This window comes from Thamnophis sirtalis, unplaced genomic scaffold (assembly GCF_051295495.1).
Source record: "Thamnophis sirtalis isolate CommonGarterSnake01/CBP01778 unplaced genomic scaffold, rThaSir2_p1.2 scaffold_14, whole genome shotgun sequence".
Classification (NCBI taxonomy): Eukaryota; Metazoa; Chordata; class Lepidosauria; order Squamata; family Natricidae; genus Thamnophis; species Thamnophis sirtalis.
Window position 1 is genome coordinate 1,800,805 of NW_028261394.1, and position 13,461 is coordinate 1,814,265.

The 13,461-nt window shown below is 47.9% G+C and overlaps 1 protein-coding gene across 7 annotated transcripts in view; it reads right to left on the bottom strand.

Annotated features, from left to right (window-relative positions):
* Positions 1-13,461, bottom strand: part of MPRIP (myosin phosphatase Rho interacting protein) — a 91,348-nt gene that overhangs the window by 7,460 nt on the left and 70,427 nt on the right. For 5 of the 7 annotated variants that reach the window (XM_087729137.1, XM_087729136.1, XM_087729138.1 and 2 more), the window contains exons 14-18: positions 12,374-12,965; positions 11,713-11,829; positions 4,511-8,329; positions 2,124-2,271; positions 1,199-1,316 (exon numbers count right to left, since the gene is read on the bottom strand). In XM_087729137.1, the coding sequence (XP_087585263.1) occupies positions 1,199-1,316; positions 2,124-2,271; positions 4,511-8,329; positions 11,713-11,829; positions 12,374-12,965 (4,794 nt within the window). The remainder of the gene's footprint in view (positions 1-1,198; positions 1,317-2,123; positions 2,272-4,510; positions 8,330-11,712; positions 11,830-12,373; positions 12,966-13,461) is intronic. The other 2 variants (XM_087729142.1, XM_087729141.1) reach the window with 1 other exon arrangement.

The window sequence follows — 13,461 nt, forward strand, 5'->3', positions numbered from 1 at the left end:
AGGAGGAGGAGGAAGAGGAGGCAGAAACCACATCCATGCAGTGTGAGAACTTTCAAGTTTTGATTCCTCCCAGGCCTTCCAAGGACTTATTGCCTTCACTCAGCCTTTAAAAAATCCTTCCTAATCCAATCATGCTTCTATCTATCTATCTATCTATCTATCTATCTATCTATCTATCTATCTATCTATCTATCTATCTATCTATCTATCTATCTATCTATCTACCTACCTACCTACCTACCTACCTACCTACCTACCTACATATCTACCTACCTATCATCTCTCTCTCTCAATCATATATATCATATCTATCTGTCTATATCTATCTATCTATCTATCTATCTATCTATCTATCTATCTATCTATCTATCTATCTATCCATCATCATCCATCATCTATCCATCTACCTCTCTCTCTCTCTCTCTCTCTCTCCCCCTATCTCTCTATCTATATCTATCTCTCTATCTCTCTCTCTCTCTTTCTCTCTCTCTCTCTCTCTCTCTCTCTCTCTCTCTCTCTCTCTCTCTCTCTCTATCTATCTATCTATCTATCCCCCCCTCTCTCTTTCTTGCCAGAGAATGGATGAAGAGAGTAGAAAACTGGGACAGTCATATATGTAAGACTTTTTTTTTCCTGAGAAAAGCCTTAAGTGATTTTTCTCAAAAATTATCTAATAAATTAAGTTCTAGAAACTGAGCTTGGTCCAAATCTGACATGAGGAATTCATTTCTCCTAAAGCACAAATCTATAAATTCAGTTTAGGTCATTTTTGGGTGCATCTGCGAGAATAAATCTGTTTATTACCCTTCCATGACCTCCTCAAAATAAATTATGAGGTTGTGTGTGTGTTTGTGTGTGTGTGCGCGCACATATTTGCAGAAAATATGTCCCCATTGCAGCCAAAGGCTTATGGAGAGGCTCATAAATAAAAACAAAATGTACTACGAATAGAAGAATTTTGGAGTCTAAGAAACCGAGAATTAAAATGAGCCATCAGCAGCTCATGTGGACAGCCATGCTCCCCACCTGGATAGCTGTAGAAAAATCAAATAGGGTGGGTGTTTGGGTGCTCGTATAATGATCCTAGGGTGCAGACGAGCTCAGAATATTTCAAAGGCCAACAATGCACGACGGAACCCAACCGATGTGGCCCCAGAAGGCAAGCATGAACGACCAGAAGACGCCAAGAGATCCTTACAAGTATTGTCTCTGCAGAGCCTCAATGTCGGAATTGATGCTGCTAATTTGGGAGCGATGGGTTTTTTCCAACTCCCGTTCAAGTTCCTCCCGGTGAGCGTTCTTCATGGCTTCTATGGCTGGAAAGGAAAGGAATGGAAGAATTACAGGAAATCCTAGATTTACAACCATCAGGGAGCCCAGAATGATGGTTGTTAAGTTATTGCAGTTGTAAGTCGAGGCATTGTGAGGCCAGATCAGATTTTAAGACATTTTTTTTTTTTTGCAGCTATCACTAAGTAAACATTGTGGCCTTTTTTTCCCAACTGGAGGTTGTTTTTGCCAGAAACTAGAAGTAAACACTGGAAACCCAGCAAATCATGGTCACATGGCCACAGTGTGTTTGTGTGTATTTGTCTGTCTGTGTCTGTCATAACTCTGAAAAGGGATCATATGTAGCTCTGGGGAGGACCATCCTAACTTTGAACAGTGGCGAAGCAACTGGTCGTAAGCTGAGGACTACCTACAAACAGTTGTAGGGAAAACACACCTCCGTCTTCCACATTCTCTTCTCTTGGACCGTGGCACGACAAAACCGCGCTCGACTAAGCCGCGCCCGATTAAACCGCGTCGCTGATGTCATCAACAGGGCGACAATAGGGAGCGCGGAGAAAGAAGGGCGCTTTAAATAGCGCTTTGAAAGCAAGCCGATTCAACTTAAGATAAGTCTTAGGTTTAGGGTTAGGTTAAGGGTTAGGGTTAGGTTAAGGGTTAGGTTTAGGGTTAGGTTTAGGATTAGGTTTAGGGGTTAATTTTAGGTTTAGCGTTTACAGCGTGCTTCTGTCTCCGCGCTGTTGTCGCACTGTTGATGACGTCAGCTACGCGGTTTAGTCGAGCGCAGTTTAGTCGAACACGGTTTTGTGGTGGAACCCTCTTGGACCACCTACCGGAGATCGTGGCAGCCGTTTCCTCATCCAGCAAACGGTCCTTCTCCTCTCTCAGCTTCTCCAGCTCTCGCTGATGCTGCCTCTGCAAGTCCTCAATCTTCTTCTGGTGGGTCTCTTCCATGGCTGCAAACCCCCGTTCACACGTTGCCTTCAAGGAAGCCAGAAAGGAGGATTGCATTGGCAGGTTGCCCCAGTCCATTAAAAAAAAAAAAAGAACACCCAGTAACGATATAGGCAGGAGTGGACTGAGTCGAAAGCTGGGTGTGGCTAACGACAGGGGTGTGTCTTAACTATCTGAATTCAGACTCAGTCCAATCCGAGAGTTTGACAACGTCAACCCATGCATGGATGCTATCTCCACCTCTAGTGAGAAGACACGAGTCCCAGAAGGAACACTCATGTGGTGAAGAACATATCCGTTCCTAGCTAGCTTAGAACATCTAGCATTCTCCATCACCGCCACTACCAATCTTTACTATTAATGGAAGAAGCAGTTCAAAAGCTTTAAGGAAGTCTTAAGAGAGCTGAGGTGGCGCAGTGGTTAGAGTGCAGCACTGCAGGCCACTTCAGCTGACTGCTAGCTGCAGTTCGGCGGTTCAAATCTCACCGGCTCAAGGTTGACTCAGCCTTCCATCCTTCCGAGGTGGGTGAAATGAGGACCCAGACCGTGGGGGCGATATGCCGACTCTGTAAACCGCTTAGAGAGGGCTGAAAGCCCTATGAAGCGGTATATAAGTCTAACTGCTATTGCTATTATTTTAGGATCCCTTGAAAAGCTTCTAATAGCAGTAGCAATAGCAGTAGACTTATATACCGCTTCATAGGCCTTTCAGGCCTCTCTAAGCGGTTTACAGAGAGTCAGCATATTGCCCCCAACAATCTGGGTCCTCATTTTACCCACCTCGGAAGGATGGAAGGCTGAGTCAACCCTGAGCCGGTGAGATTTGAACCGCTGACCTGCTGATCTAGCAGTAGCCTGCAGTGCTGCTTTTAACCACTGCGCCACCTTGGCTCTTAGGGGTTAATTTTAGGATGTAGGCATTCAAACTTGGGGAGGAAAAAAGAACCGCTCTTGCAGGGACTAACAATTCTAATTCTAGCTTACAAACTCTACTCAGTCCTTCTTCCTCCTTTGTGTATCAGGAGGAGGACTTCCCATGAGTAAGGATTCCCTAAATCATAACTCTCTCAATAGCAATAGAGCTTAGACTTATGTACCGCTTCCCAGTGCTCTACAGCCCTCTCTAAGCGGTTTACAGAGTCAGCCTCTTGCCCCCAACAATCTGGCTCCTCGTTTCACCCACCTTGGAAGGATGGAAGGCTGAGTCAACCTTGAACTGGTCAGGATCGAACTCCTGGCAGTGGGCAGAGTCAGCCTGCAATACTGCATTCTAACCATGGCGCCATCACAGTGCCTAACGCTACTCCTTATTCATAACCAGGAATCCACCACAGCCCATTGCTCAATCGATGTGTGGTGTGAATGGCAAAGAGCCTCACTACTTTAAGGTTAGGCTGCCGTGTTGAAGTGCCCTCTTTAGGGTGTGCAATTATGGCAAATCAGAGGAACCTCACCACATCCCACCTCCTCACACCCGAGTGAAATTACAAAGAGTTTGCAAGGAGGGAACGCCGTAAGAGTCAGCATCTATCTCAAAATGAGAATCCTTATTGGAAAATCGGCTCTTTGATGGGCGATGAATGGATGCAGTTGGGGTGATTTTTAAACACAAGCGATGATGCTGATGCAGTTAGAAGTTTTTAGACATGGGGAGTAAATAGTGAGAAACAACAAGCACCCTGTCCCATTATGAAAGGGCGGGGGGGAAGACAAGCGCCCTCTTTAGGGTGGACAATTATTACAATCAGAGGAATGTCACCTTTCCTACTGTCTAATGGAGGGAGGGGGAGATGGGCCAAATTTCTAGGGGCAGAAAACCCCACCACCACCACCCAGGACAGTCTGTGAGCCTCCATTTGAGAGGGTGTTATCTTAATCTGGAGTTTTCCTGGCACCCGGCCCTCCAACCCTCTTAATCTTCAGAAGGTCACCTTTGATTTAAGTCGGTGACTTGGAACTTCATAATGTCAAGATAATGATGTCAGCACTGGGGGGAAAAATGGCCAGTTTGTTCCCAAAAGGTCAAGGGATTTGTCTAATCCCAAGGACTCTCACATTCTGGCTTAAATGCGTCCAAGGCCCTAGGAAGCTAAACTGGTGGCCCATGGTCGCTATTTTAAAAAGTGAAATGCCTTGAGAAAGCTTCTATCGCTGGATTCTATCTGCAGGCCAGCTGGTTAATTAGCATGCTTGCGTTTAACAAGGGAAAGGGGGGGGGTGGTCAGACTACATGACCGCGAGGTAGCAAGATAAGGTGAATAAAGACCTTAAAGTTCTCAAAGTCCTTCTGGTATTTCTCCCTCAAGGTGGGCGCGTTCCCTTCCAGCTGCTTGTTCTCCAGCTCATCCCTCATGACGTTCATCTGGGATTCCAGTTCTTGAATCCTCTCCCTCAATCCGTGGAGGGCATTGGGATCATCTCCCAAGACTTGGATCCCATTGTCTTGTTGGTCTTCTCCCGGTGCTTCTGCCCCGGAGGTGGTCTCAGGAGGCTCCTTCTGATACTTCTCCAGCGATTCTTCCAAGCTCTTGAGATTCTGGTTGTAGTGCTGCTGCAGGATCTGCAGCTCCTCATCGTGAAGGAGCTGGATTTCTTTCATCTTGACCAGGAACTTCTCTTCTAAGCTTTGCATTTGCTCAAGGTGGTACCTCTCCAGGTTCTGCTTGTCTTGCACGAGGGCCTCCACCTGCTGGCTCCCCTCAACTCGCTCCCCCTGAAGGGTGTCCTCGGTCCTGCGGAGCTGCTCAGCCACCTTCTGCATCTCCTGGTCGTATCGGCTCTGGAGTTCTGCTATTTTTTGGCTCTGCTTGTGTTCCTCCTCTTCCAGGAGCCTTCGCTGGTTGTCCAGCTGCTCCACCTTGGCCCGGAGGTCTTCGTTCTCTCTTTTGAGCATGGCAATCATCTCGGCAAATTCGTTCTGCTGCTTCTGCAGCAGTGTTTCGTACTCCTCTCTGAGGACCGTGACTGCCCGTATGCGCTCCTGGCACAAGGCGTCCATATTTTGCAGGGACTCCTTGTACACGTTGGCTTCCTTTGTGTACTCCAGTCTTGCTCTGTAGGCCCCGTAACAAACCTGGGCCTGAATAATGGCGTCCTGGACCAAGAGGGAAGAGTAGCGTTCGAGATCCCCCATGCACATCTCGTAAGGAGGGCTGCGTGAGATTTTCAGGAGCTTATGGCAATCTATCAAGGCGTTGTCAGGGGACACGGAGAGGAGGGCGGCCGCAATGTCTTTAAGAACATTGGCTCTGTCTCTGAGCTGCTGAGCCAAATCATCCTGGACGGCAGCCAGAGCTTGACTGCCGAGATCCTGCGCGCTCTGAGCTTCCAAAGCGCGATCCTGAAGGCTGCCTTGCCAAGCCGGTCGGGCTGCTTCTGAAATGCCTTCTTGGATCTCAAGGGCTTTGGAGATCTGGTGCATGATCCCGTCAAATTCAGGAGATTTGTAGGCTTTAATGATTTCTTCCAACATGCACTTGTGCTGCTGGAGGGCCGTTTTGGCGTTGTGGAGGTCTTCTTCCATGGCTTTCAATCTCTGATGGAAGGATTCTCTCATTGTCTGAGCCACAAAACCCAGTTCGGCTTTAACCAGCGTACTGTCGGTAACCGACTGGATGAGATACTGAGGAGCGTCGGAGGTCTCCATCTTCCCTTCCTCCCCTTCTTCTCTGACCCTCAAGTGCTTCCTTAATTCTTCTACCTGCCTCCAAAACTCATCTTCCAACAACAGCTTCTTGGACAAGATGTCGGCCAAAGCCACAGCGGTATGTGAAATGTTTGAAGGCTCCAATAAGACGGTCTCCAGAGTGGCATGGATCTCTCCGAGAGTCACTGAGATCTTTGAAGACGCATCTGTCAGAGACTCTGCGATCTGGTTGATCAAGCAAGCTTCAAAAGCCACCCTCTTGGAAAGCAGCTTCAGCTGTTCTTCTACAGAAATTTCCAGATGTTGCTTCCCTTGGGGAGAAGCTTCGTTCTCATCCCAGCAGATGCCTTCAGCCTGCAAAGCTTGGACTGCAAGATGTCCTTCTGGCTGGCGTTCAGCCGGAGGAAGTGCCTGCTGTAACATCTGGATTGCATCCATCAAAGTACTTTCAATGCTGGACAGAGCATCCAAGAACACCGCTTCCTCTTTCTCTTTCTCAGAGGTGCCCACGTGTTTTTTCAGTTCTTCTCTGCGCCGATTTAAGCACGTTAATGCTCGGCTGGCCTTTTCATGGAGCTTGCCCAGTTCGTAGATGTGGTTCTCGTTCAGCTTGACTTTTTCCTCCTTCTCGCTTTCCACCTGAGACACCAACCCTCTAATTTGAGTCAAGCTGTCTTGAAGCTGTTCTCTCAGCTGGGCTTCAATGCCGGACCACTGCTGGTGAAGGGCCATCAGGGCGTCTTGATTTTGGCCCTGCTGGCTTTCAAGTTTCATGGTTACATCTTTGAGCTTCTCTTCGGTGATGTAAAGTTTGGTTTCCAGGGAGTGAATGATAGATAAGTAGGTCTCAGAATCACCCGAGGCTGGGTAACAGAAAGCAGGTTCAGAAGTCATGCTTTCCTCTGAAAGGGACCGTTCCTGGCTGGTGTCCGAGGAAGTGCTGCTGGCCCACATCTTCTCCGACCCATCAGGATGGATATATTTTTGGCACTGGATATTGGAAAAACGTATCCGCTGTCTTTTGGCTCCGGGTATTTCCGCATCAAGTTTCGTTGAATCTTTCTGACCCATCTCTATTTCCGGAAGATCTACTGGCTTGGATGGAGAAGAACATTCTTCGATGCTCACCACAGTGCGTCCGCAGGTTTGCCGCTGGCTGCTACTGGGTCCTTCGTGACTCTCCTCAATAAGCATGCATCCCAGATCTGGAAGTCTCCCTGGCCTTGGGGGATATCGTGCTGGCTCTTCAACCTTGCCAATCTCAGTTGCGTTGGTTTCAACCTTCAGCACGGTACTTCCTTCAGCCGATGTTTTCAAATCCTCTTCTTTGGCGGGGCGGTCTTCTTTTTCTCCTCCGCTGCTACCTATGGTAGTCAGAGGCTGCTCCTTGCTCTCCACAAAGCTCAAGTGGGTTTCTCTGACTTGTCTCAACTCCTCCTCTTTCTCTTGCAGGATCTGCTGCAAGTTATGGAACTGCTCCGACACCACCTCGTGGGAATGCTCCAGAGTGTGGTAGCTGCTCTCCTGCAGCTGTAGCTTGGCCTGCAACTTAGCCACCTCATTATCGGACTCGGCGACTTGGTTCATCAACTCTTGGAAGCGGCATTTAATTTGATCCCTTTCCTCCTCGAGACTCTTGATATGCTCCACTAGATTCCGGATGCTGGCTTCTTTCATTTCTAGCTGGTCCTCCAGTTGATGGACCAGTTCACTGCTTTCAAACTTGGCACTCAGCTTCTCCTTCTGAAGGATCTCCTTCTGTTGCTCGTTATTCTGGAGCTGGTTCTCATATTCACTGGCTTTATCCTCCACTTCTTTGAGGCTCTGGATCAAGATTTGCTTCTCCCTCTCACAGCTTTCCAGCAAAGACTCATAATTCTTCTGCAGCTTCCTCTCCATCAGGATTCGGGATTGTTCACCGGCGCTCAGCTGAAGGCTCAGGTCAGCGATGCGATCCTGGAGGCGCTGGACTTCTTTCTGGTAGTCTCTCTGCAAAGCCTGTTGCATCTCCAAATCTCTCAGCTCCTGGGTCTTCTCCAGCAGGAGAGCTTCTGCCTTCTTCAGCTTCTGCTCACTGGCCTTCAGCTGGGAATTGAGGGTCGTTTCGCTGTGTTGCCATTCCTCCATCTGCTCCTCCGTTTTCTTCTTCTCAGCCTTCAGGTCGCTCTTCAGCTTGGCCAAGGTCTGCTCCTTGATAGAGAGGTCTGCAGCTGCGTTGCTGAGCCTGGCTTGCAAGCTTTGGATCTCGGCTTCATGATGTCGGATGACGTCCTTGGCTTCCCCATAGCTACGTTTAAGGGACTGGATCTGCTGATTGATCACCTCCTGCCGCTGGCATTGGGCTTCCAATTCGCCCTGGAGATCTTTGTTGACTTTATGGAGCCTCTCCCAGGCTCCCGAGGAGGCGGAGGAGGAAGAGGAGGAGGAGGCCGCTTCAGTCTTTAAAAGAAAATTAATTGAATAGAAAATTAGTAGCATTCTTGGTGCTCGGTTCTGAGTGTCACATCTCTGGTTAGGTTTAAGGCCATAGAACGCCTCGGACGGGTTTGTTCGCTCCCTTTCAGCTCCAATTCGGAATGGACTCCTGGATTTGGGTGTGTTTTTTTTTTCCAAAAGCGGCCAGAAACAACCCCCCACCCTCCATTTTTTTGATTCAAGGATAATAGGGAGAACATCTTCCGAGTTAACAGACAGCATGGATGATAAAACACGACAACAGGTTGCACACAAAAGACCCTGGAAAGGAACAACTTGAATAAACAAAAAGGGAGGGGGGGGAAACGATGGACACCAGGAAAAATAATGGCGTAAGGCAAATAGAGGAAAGATTGGAGAGGGAATGAAAATGGGAGAGGAATGAGCAACAGTACGCCAGGAAACAGCAAGCGGCTTCGCGAAGACAAATCCTCACCTTTAGGGTTCAAAGCTGAGCTAGAAATGGGTGCCAGAATTGGGCCCTCCCTGTGGAATTCCTCCTTGATCCAGTTGATCTCCCACCCCCTTCCTGGAGTTTTGAAAGGACTCGAAGAGTTGGATCCGCACCCAGATCTTTGGCAAGGGTGACTGAGCCCCCCCTGTTTGATTGTGTGAGTTTGGTTTTGTTCCTGTCCCTTCACTGCTGTTTATGAGGACACCGTTTTTATTTCCTTTGAATGTCGCCGGGAGTTGGACGGTATGCAAATTCTTAATTAACAATAATAAATGTCTATTTTGTTCTTGGATTCTGTCTCTGCCAAAGTTCTCTCAAACTTTCAAGACTGGGGCAAGCTCTACGCTTCTCTGCCCAGCGGTGACTGAGTTGTGTTCCTAGTTTTTTCTTTTCTTTTTGCAATGAAACAATAACACCAAACTTCACCCAATAAAGTCCTAGAAGAACCAGGAGACCCACAAAATCCACACACCTGCCCCTCTTCCCTTCGCTGTAGCTGGTGACGACTGTCCCGCCCAACCCTTTCCTGCCCTAAATTTTAGAGGGGAGGGGGAAAAACAGCACTTGATGCTTTTATATTCCTAGCAAAAACAAGGTGGGAATGAAGTCTTGATGTTGAGGTTCTGGATCTACCTTTAGGCTTTATTCTACCTGCACGTCAAGAGAAGGAGGGTGGAACGACAGAGGTAAGATGTAAACAGAGGTCCGAAAGAGGAATCCTCAGAGAGATGCAAAAGAGAGGGGGGAAAAAAACATGACTCATGCAGAGAGAAGAATGTACAGAGATTCGTGCAATGGTTGGGAAAGAAGGCCACACGGTATGGAGAAGACACAGACAGAAGAAGACCAGCGTTCAGCCTAATCACCAGCCCTGCCTGGCTGTCCTGGGACGGCTGGAAGGGACAGCCCACAGATGTGACACTCAGATCCATGCTTTCACAGCAGAACAATCCCCCATGCACGGTGCCCTGTTCCCCCAAGGAGGATTAGTAGAGCCATCTCCCCCCTCCACCGTCAGCCCGAAAGGAGCTAGTTTCTCTGGAGAGAAGCAGGAAAAACCAGTCATGCGCCACGGCTGTTAAAAAAATGAAGAGCGCAGTCAGGCTCGAGGCGAGAGAGACGCGGGAAAAGTTGTATTGCGAGAGATTCAGTGGGGCTCCGAGTTCGACATGCGTGTGCAACCTGGCTCTAGACAGACCTCGAAGATTCAGTAGGAGGAAAACTTACAACGTGGCCACCACGAATTGGGAAAGAAAGAGAGAGGAGGCTAAAAATGCTTTATTGTGGGTCAACAAGCTCACCACAAGCTTCAGATTTGGACTTTGCCTTCATGATTGTCTAGCAAGGTTTCTCATTTTTTTAAAAAATTTATGAGAGTAGGAAAAAAAAGGAGAAATACACAGCCAATATCACTAATTCGTCAACAATGCAATTTAGGTTTTTTTGACATACAAAAAATTGTACTTCGATGTCTTACTGATTGAGGAATGATGAAATGTTTGTCTTAAAAGAAATAAAACTTTTTTGAAAAAAAAACAACAACAATGCAATTTAGGTTTTTTTAACCGGTGACATGGGTCTACTTTCTAAAAACTTTTATTATTTTAAATGAAGGGATTGTGGTCCAAACGCCAGCACAAACTACTCCCAAATTAATGAGATTAGGACTATTCTGAGCCAGAATATGCAACATTTCTGGGGATTTCCTGCTAAGAGAAGTTTCAACTTTCGGTCGTTTCAGGATGAAAAAAAAAATGTGAAAAAGTTAGAAATATAGATTTGTCCGAGTTGCCCATAAATATGTGCCAGACCCAACTGAAAAAAGCACATCTCTAACCATTTGGAATAAAACAACTTCTTTCTCGGCATCTGATGTGGGGTTTTCTCATCTCATAACTTTGCCCTTAACATCAATGGGAATTGTTTTCTCTGCAATTTTTAATTATCCACAACAGAAGTAGTACAGGTAGTCCTCGACTTACGACCACAATGGAACCCAAAATTTCTGTTGCTAAGAGAGAGACAACTGTTGAGTGACTTTTGCCCCATTTTATGATCTTTTTTTTGCCCCAGTTGTTAAGAAAATCACCGCCGTTGTTAAGTTAGTAATGCGGTTGTTAAGCGAATCGGGCTTCCCCTTTGACTTCGCTAGTTGGGACGGTCGCAAAAGGGGATCAAATAGCAATAGCAGTTAGACTTATATACCGCTTCATAGGGCGTTCAGCCCTCTCTAAGCGGTTTACAGAGTCAGCATATTGCCCCCAACAACAATCTGGGTCCTCATTTTACCCACCTCGGAAGGATGGAAGGCTGAGTCAACCTTGAGCCGGTGAGATTTGAACAGCCGAACTGCAGAACTGCAGTCAGCTGAAGTAGCCTGCAGTGCTGCCTTTAACCACTGCGCCACCTCGGCTCGACAAATGACTCGAGGACACTTTAACCATCACAAATAGGAATCAGTTGCAAAGCCTTTGAGTTTTGATCACATGACCAATGGGGATGGTGCCACAGCCATGTGAAAAATGGTCATAAAACACTTTTTTAAGTTCTGTTGCAACTCTGAACGGTCACTAAATGTTGTATGTCAAGGACTACTTGTATTTCGCCTCTCTGAAGCTTCTGGATGCTTTGGCAAAGTGAACTCTTGTTGTCCCTCAGGATATAACTGGCGCAACCCGCTCATAATATACCGTAACGAAAAGGGAGGGTTTGTGGTGCGGGGAACCCCAAAATTCACTGACCCCCATCATGCATCGCCCCTCAGCAAATGAAGGTTTGGCCAACGTCATCTAGAAATCTAGGCCCATTTGCAAGCATCCCGAACTGAATCCCCCACCAACGAAGCCCAATTGGCCACCCGAGAGAGACCACCTGGCGTCCTTCTCCCTCCTACCTGTAGGACGTAACCTTCTCGAGCGCTCTGTTCCCGTCCCAAAGCTACTTTGAGCTGGTCTTGTAGGACACGGTTCTGCTCCAAGAGCTCTGAAGCTGCCTTTTGACTCTGCTCCAGCTGAAAGTCCAACAGGGAAGGCGTTAAGCAAGGATGGGGAGGGATCCCAAGCGTGGTTGGAGCGTGAAGTTTCAATAAGGAAAACCAACTTGGTTGGAGAGTTAGCAATAGCAGTTAGACTTATATACCGCTTCATAGGGTTTTCAGCCCTCTCTAAGCGGTTTACAGAGTCAGCATATTTGCCCCCAACAACAATCCGGGTCCTCATTTCACCCACCTCGGAAGGATGGAAGGCTGAGTCAACCTTGAGCCGGTGAGATTAGAACCGCCGAACTGCAGATAACAGTCAGCTGAAGTGGCCTGCACCCTAACCACTGCGCCATCTCGGCTCTTAGTTGCCTGACCCAAGAGCTTCCCACTTGAACTAAAGTGGACAAGTTCCAAGATGGGAAATGGGAAGCATCAGGTCTCCTCACAATGCCCATGAATAGTGACTTTGCCACTAGAGTTTCCAGTGGTCATTCTTCCTTCCCTCCCTCCCGTTTTCTTTCTTTCCTTCCCTCCCTCCAGTTTTCCTTCCTTCCTTCCTTCCCCACCTCCTTACCTCCTTTTCCAGCAGCACAGTCAGATGCTGCTTATGGAGTATCTCGCCGTTCTCCTCTGGGTGAGGAAGATGTAGCGGGGCAATGGGGATCTGCTTCTCCTCCCGCAGAGGAGTGGTCTCCACCTGATGCCACCTCTGCTCGATCTCCACATGGACGCTTTGAGGCTTGGCCTCTGGAGCGGCAGGCAGGCCCGATAGCCTATCCACCTCCATCCTGGAGAAGTCTTCTGAGCTCCCTCCATCCGTAGCATCCAGATGTTCAAAGCGCTTCCTTCTTTCCTCTCTCCGGCGGGCACGTTCTCGCTCCAGTTCCCCGGGATCTGTTTCTGAAGGGCCGAGCTCCTTGGGATACGGAGCGGAGGTGTCATTCAAAGTCTCCGCCAAATTGGCTCGCTCCTGAGCCAGGACCTGCTGGATGGGGCGGAACTCCGCCCAGTCAAAGGTTTTGGAGCGGCCTTCTCTACGGCGTTCCCTGGCTCGACTACGCTTGTATTCGGGGTCAATCTCAGCCGGCTCCGTCTCCTGCTTCTCGCTTGGCTTGGGACAAGTCTCAAAGGAGATGCCATTTTTGCTCTTCTCTTCGGGCAGAGAGCTGGTAAGAAGGGATTCAAGAAGAGAGAGGAACAGAAGGAAGTTAGAACACGGACCCAACTTCCCATCCCTATGTTCTTCTCCAATTGCTCCAGGAAGACACCATCGGAGGCCAAAATTATTGGAGGCATGGAATTTGCTAGAAACAGAGTTATTCCGACATCATATTCAAGAGAATGTCTATCCTTTGGCTTAAGAAAACCTGGAACAGCGTTGACGATGCAGAGGAAGATCTGACTGATGACCTTCCTACTGATATAGGCGGGAGCCTTTCCTATCCCTGGAATACAATGCATTGTTCATAACTATTGGTGCACAGTTTCCATTCTTCCAACGCCACAAGATGTAAGCTTTGAACATTCAACCAGATCAAGCCTTGGTCACACCCATTCACCTTGCATCAAAATCATCTTAAAGCAAATTTGCAAAATGACCTGACGTTTGGAGCCAGTTTTTTGGTTTTTTTTAAAGTAATAATGCTAAACTCGGGACAGACG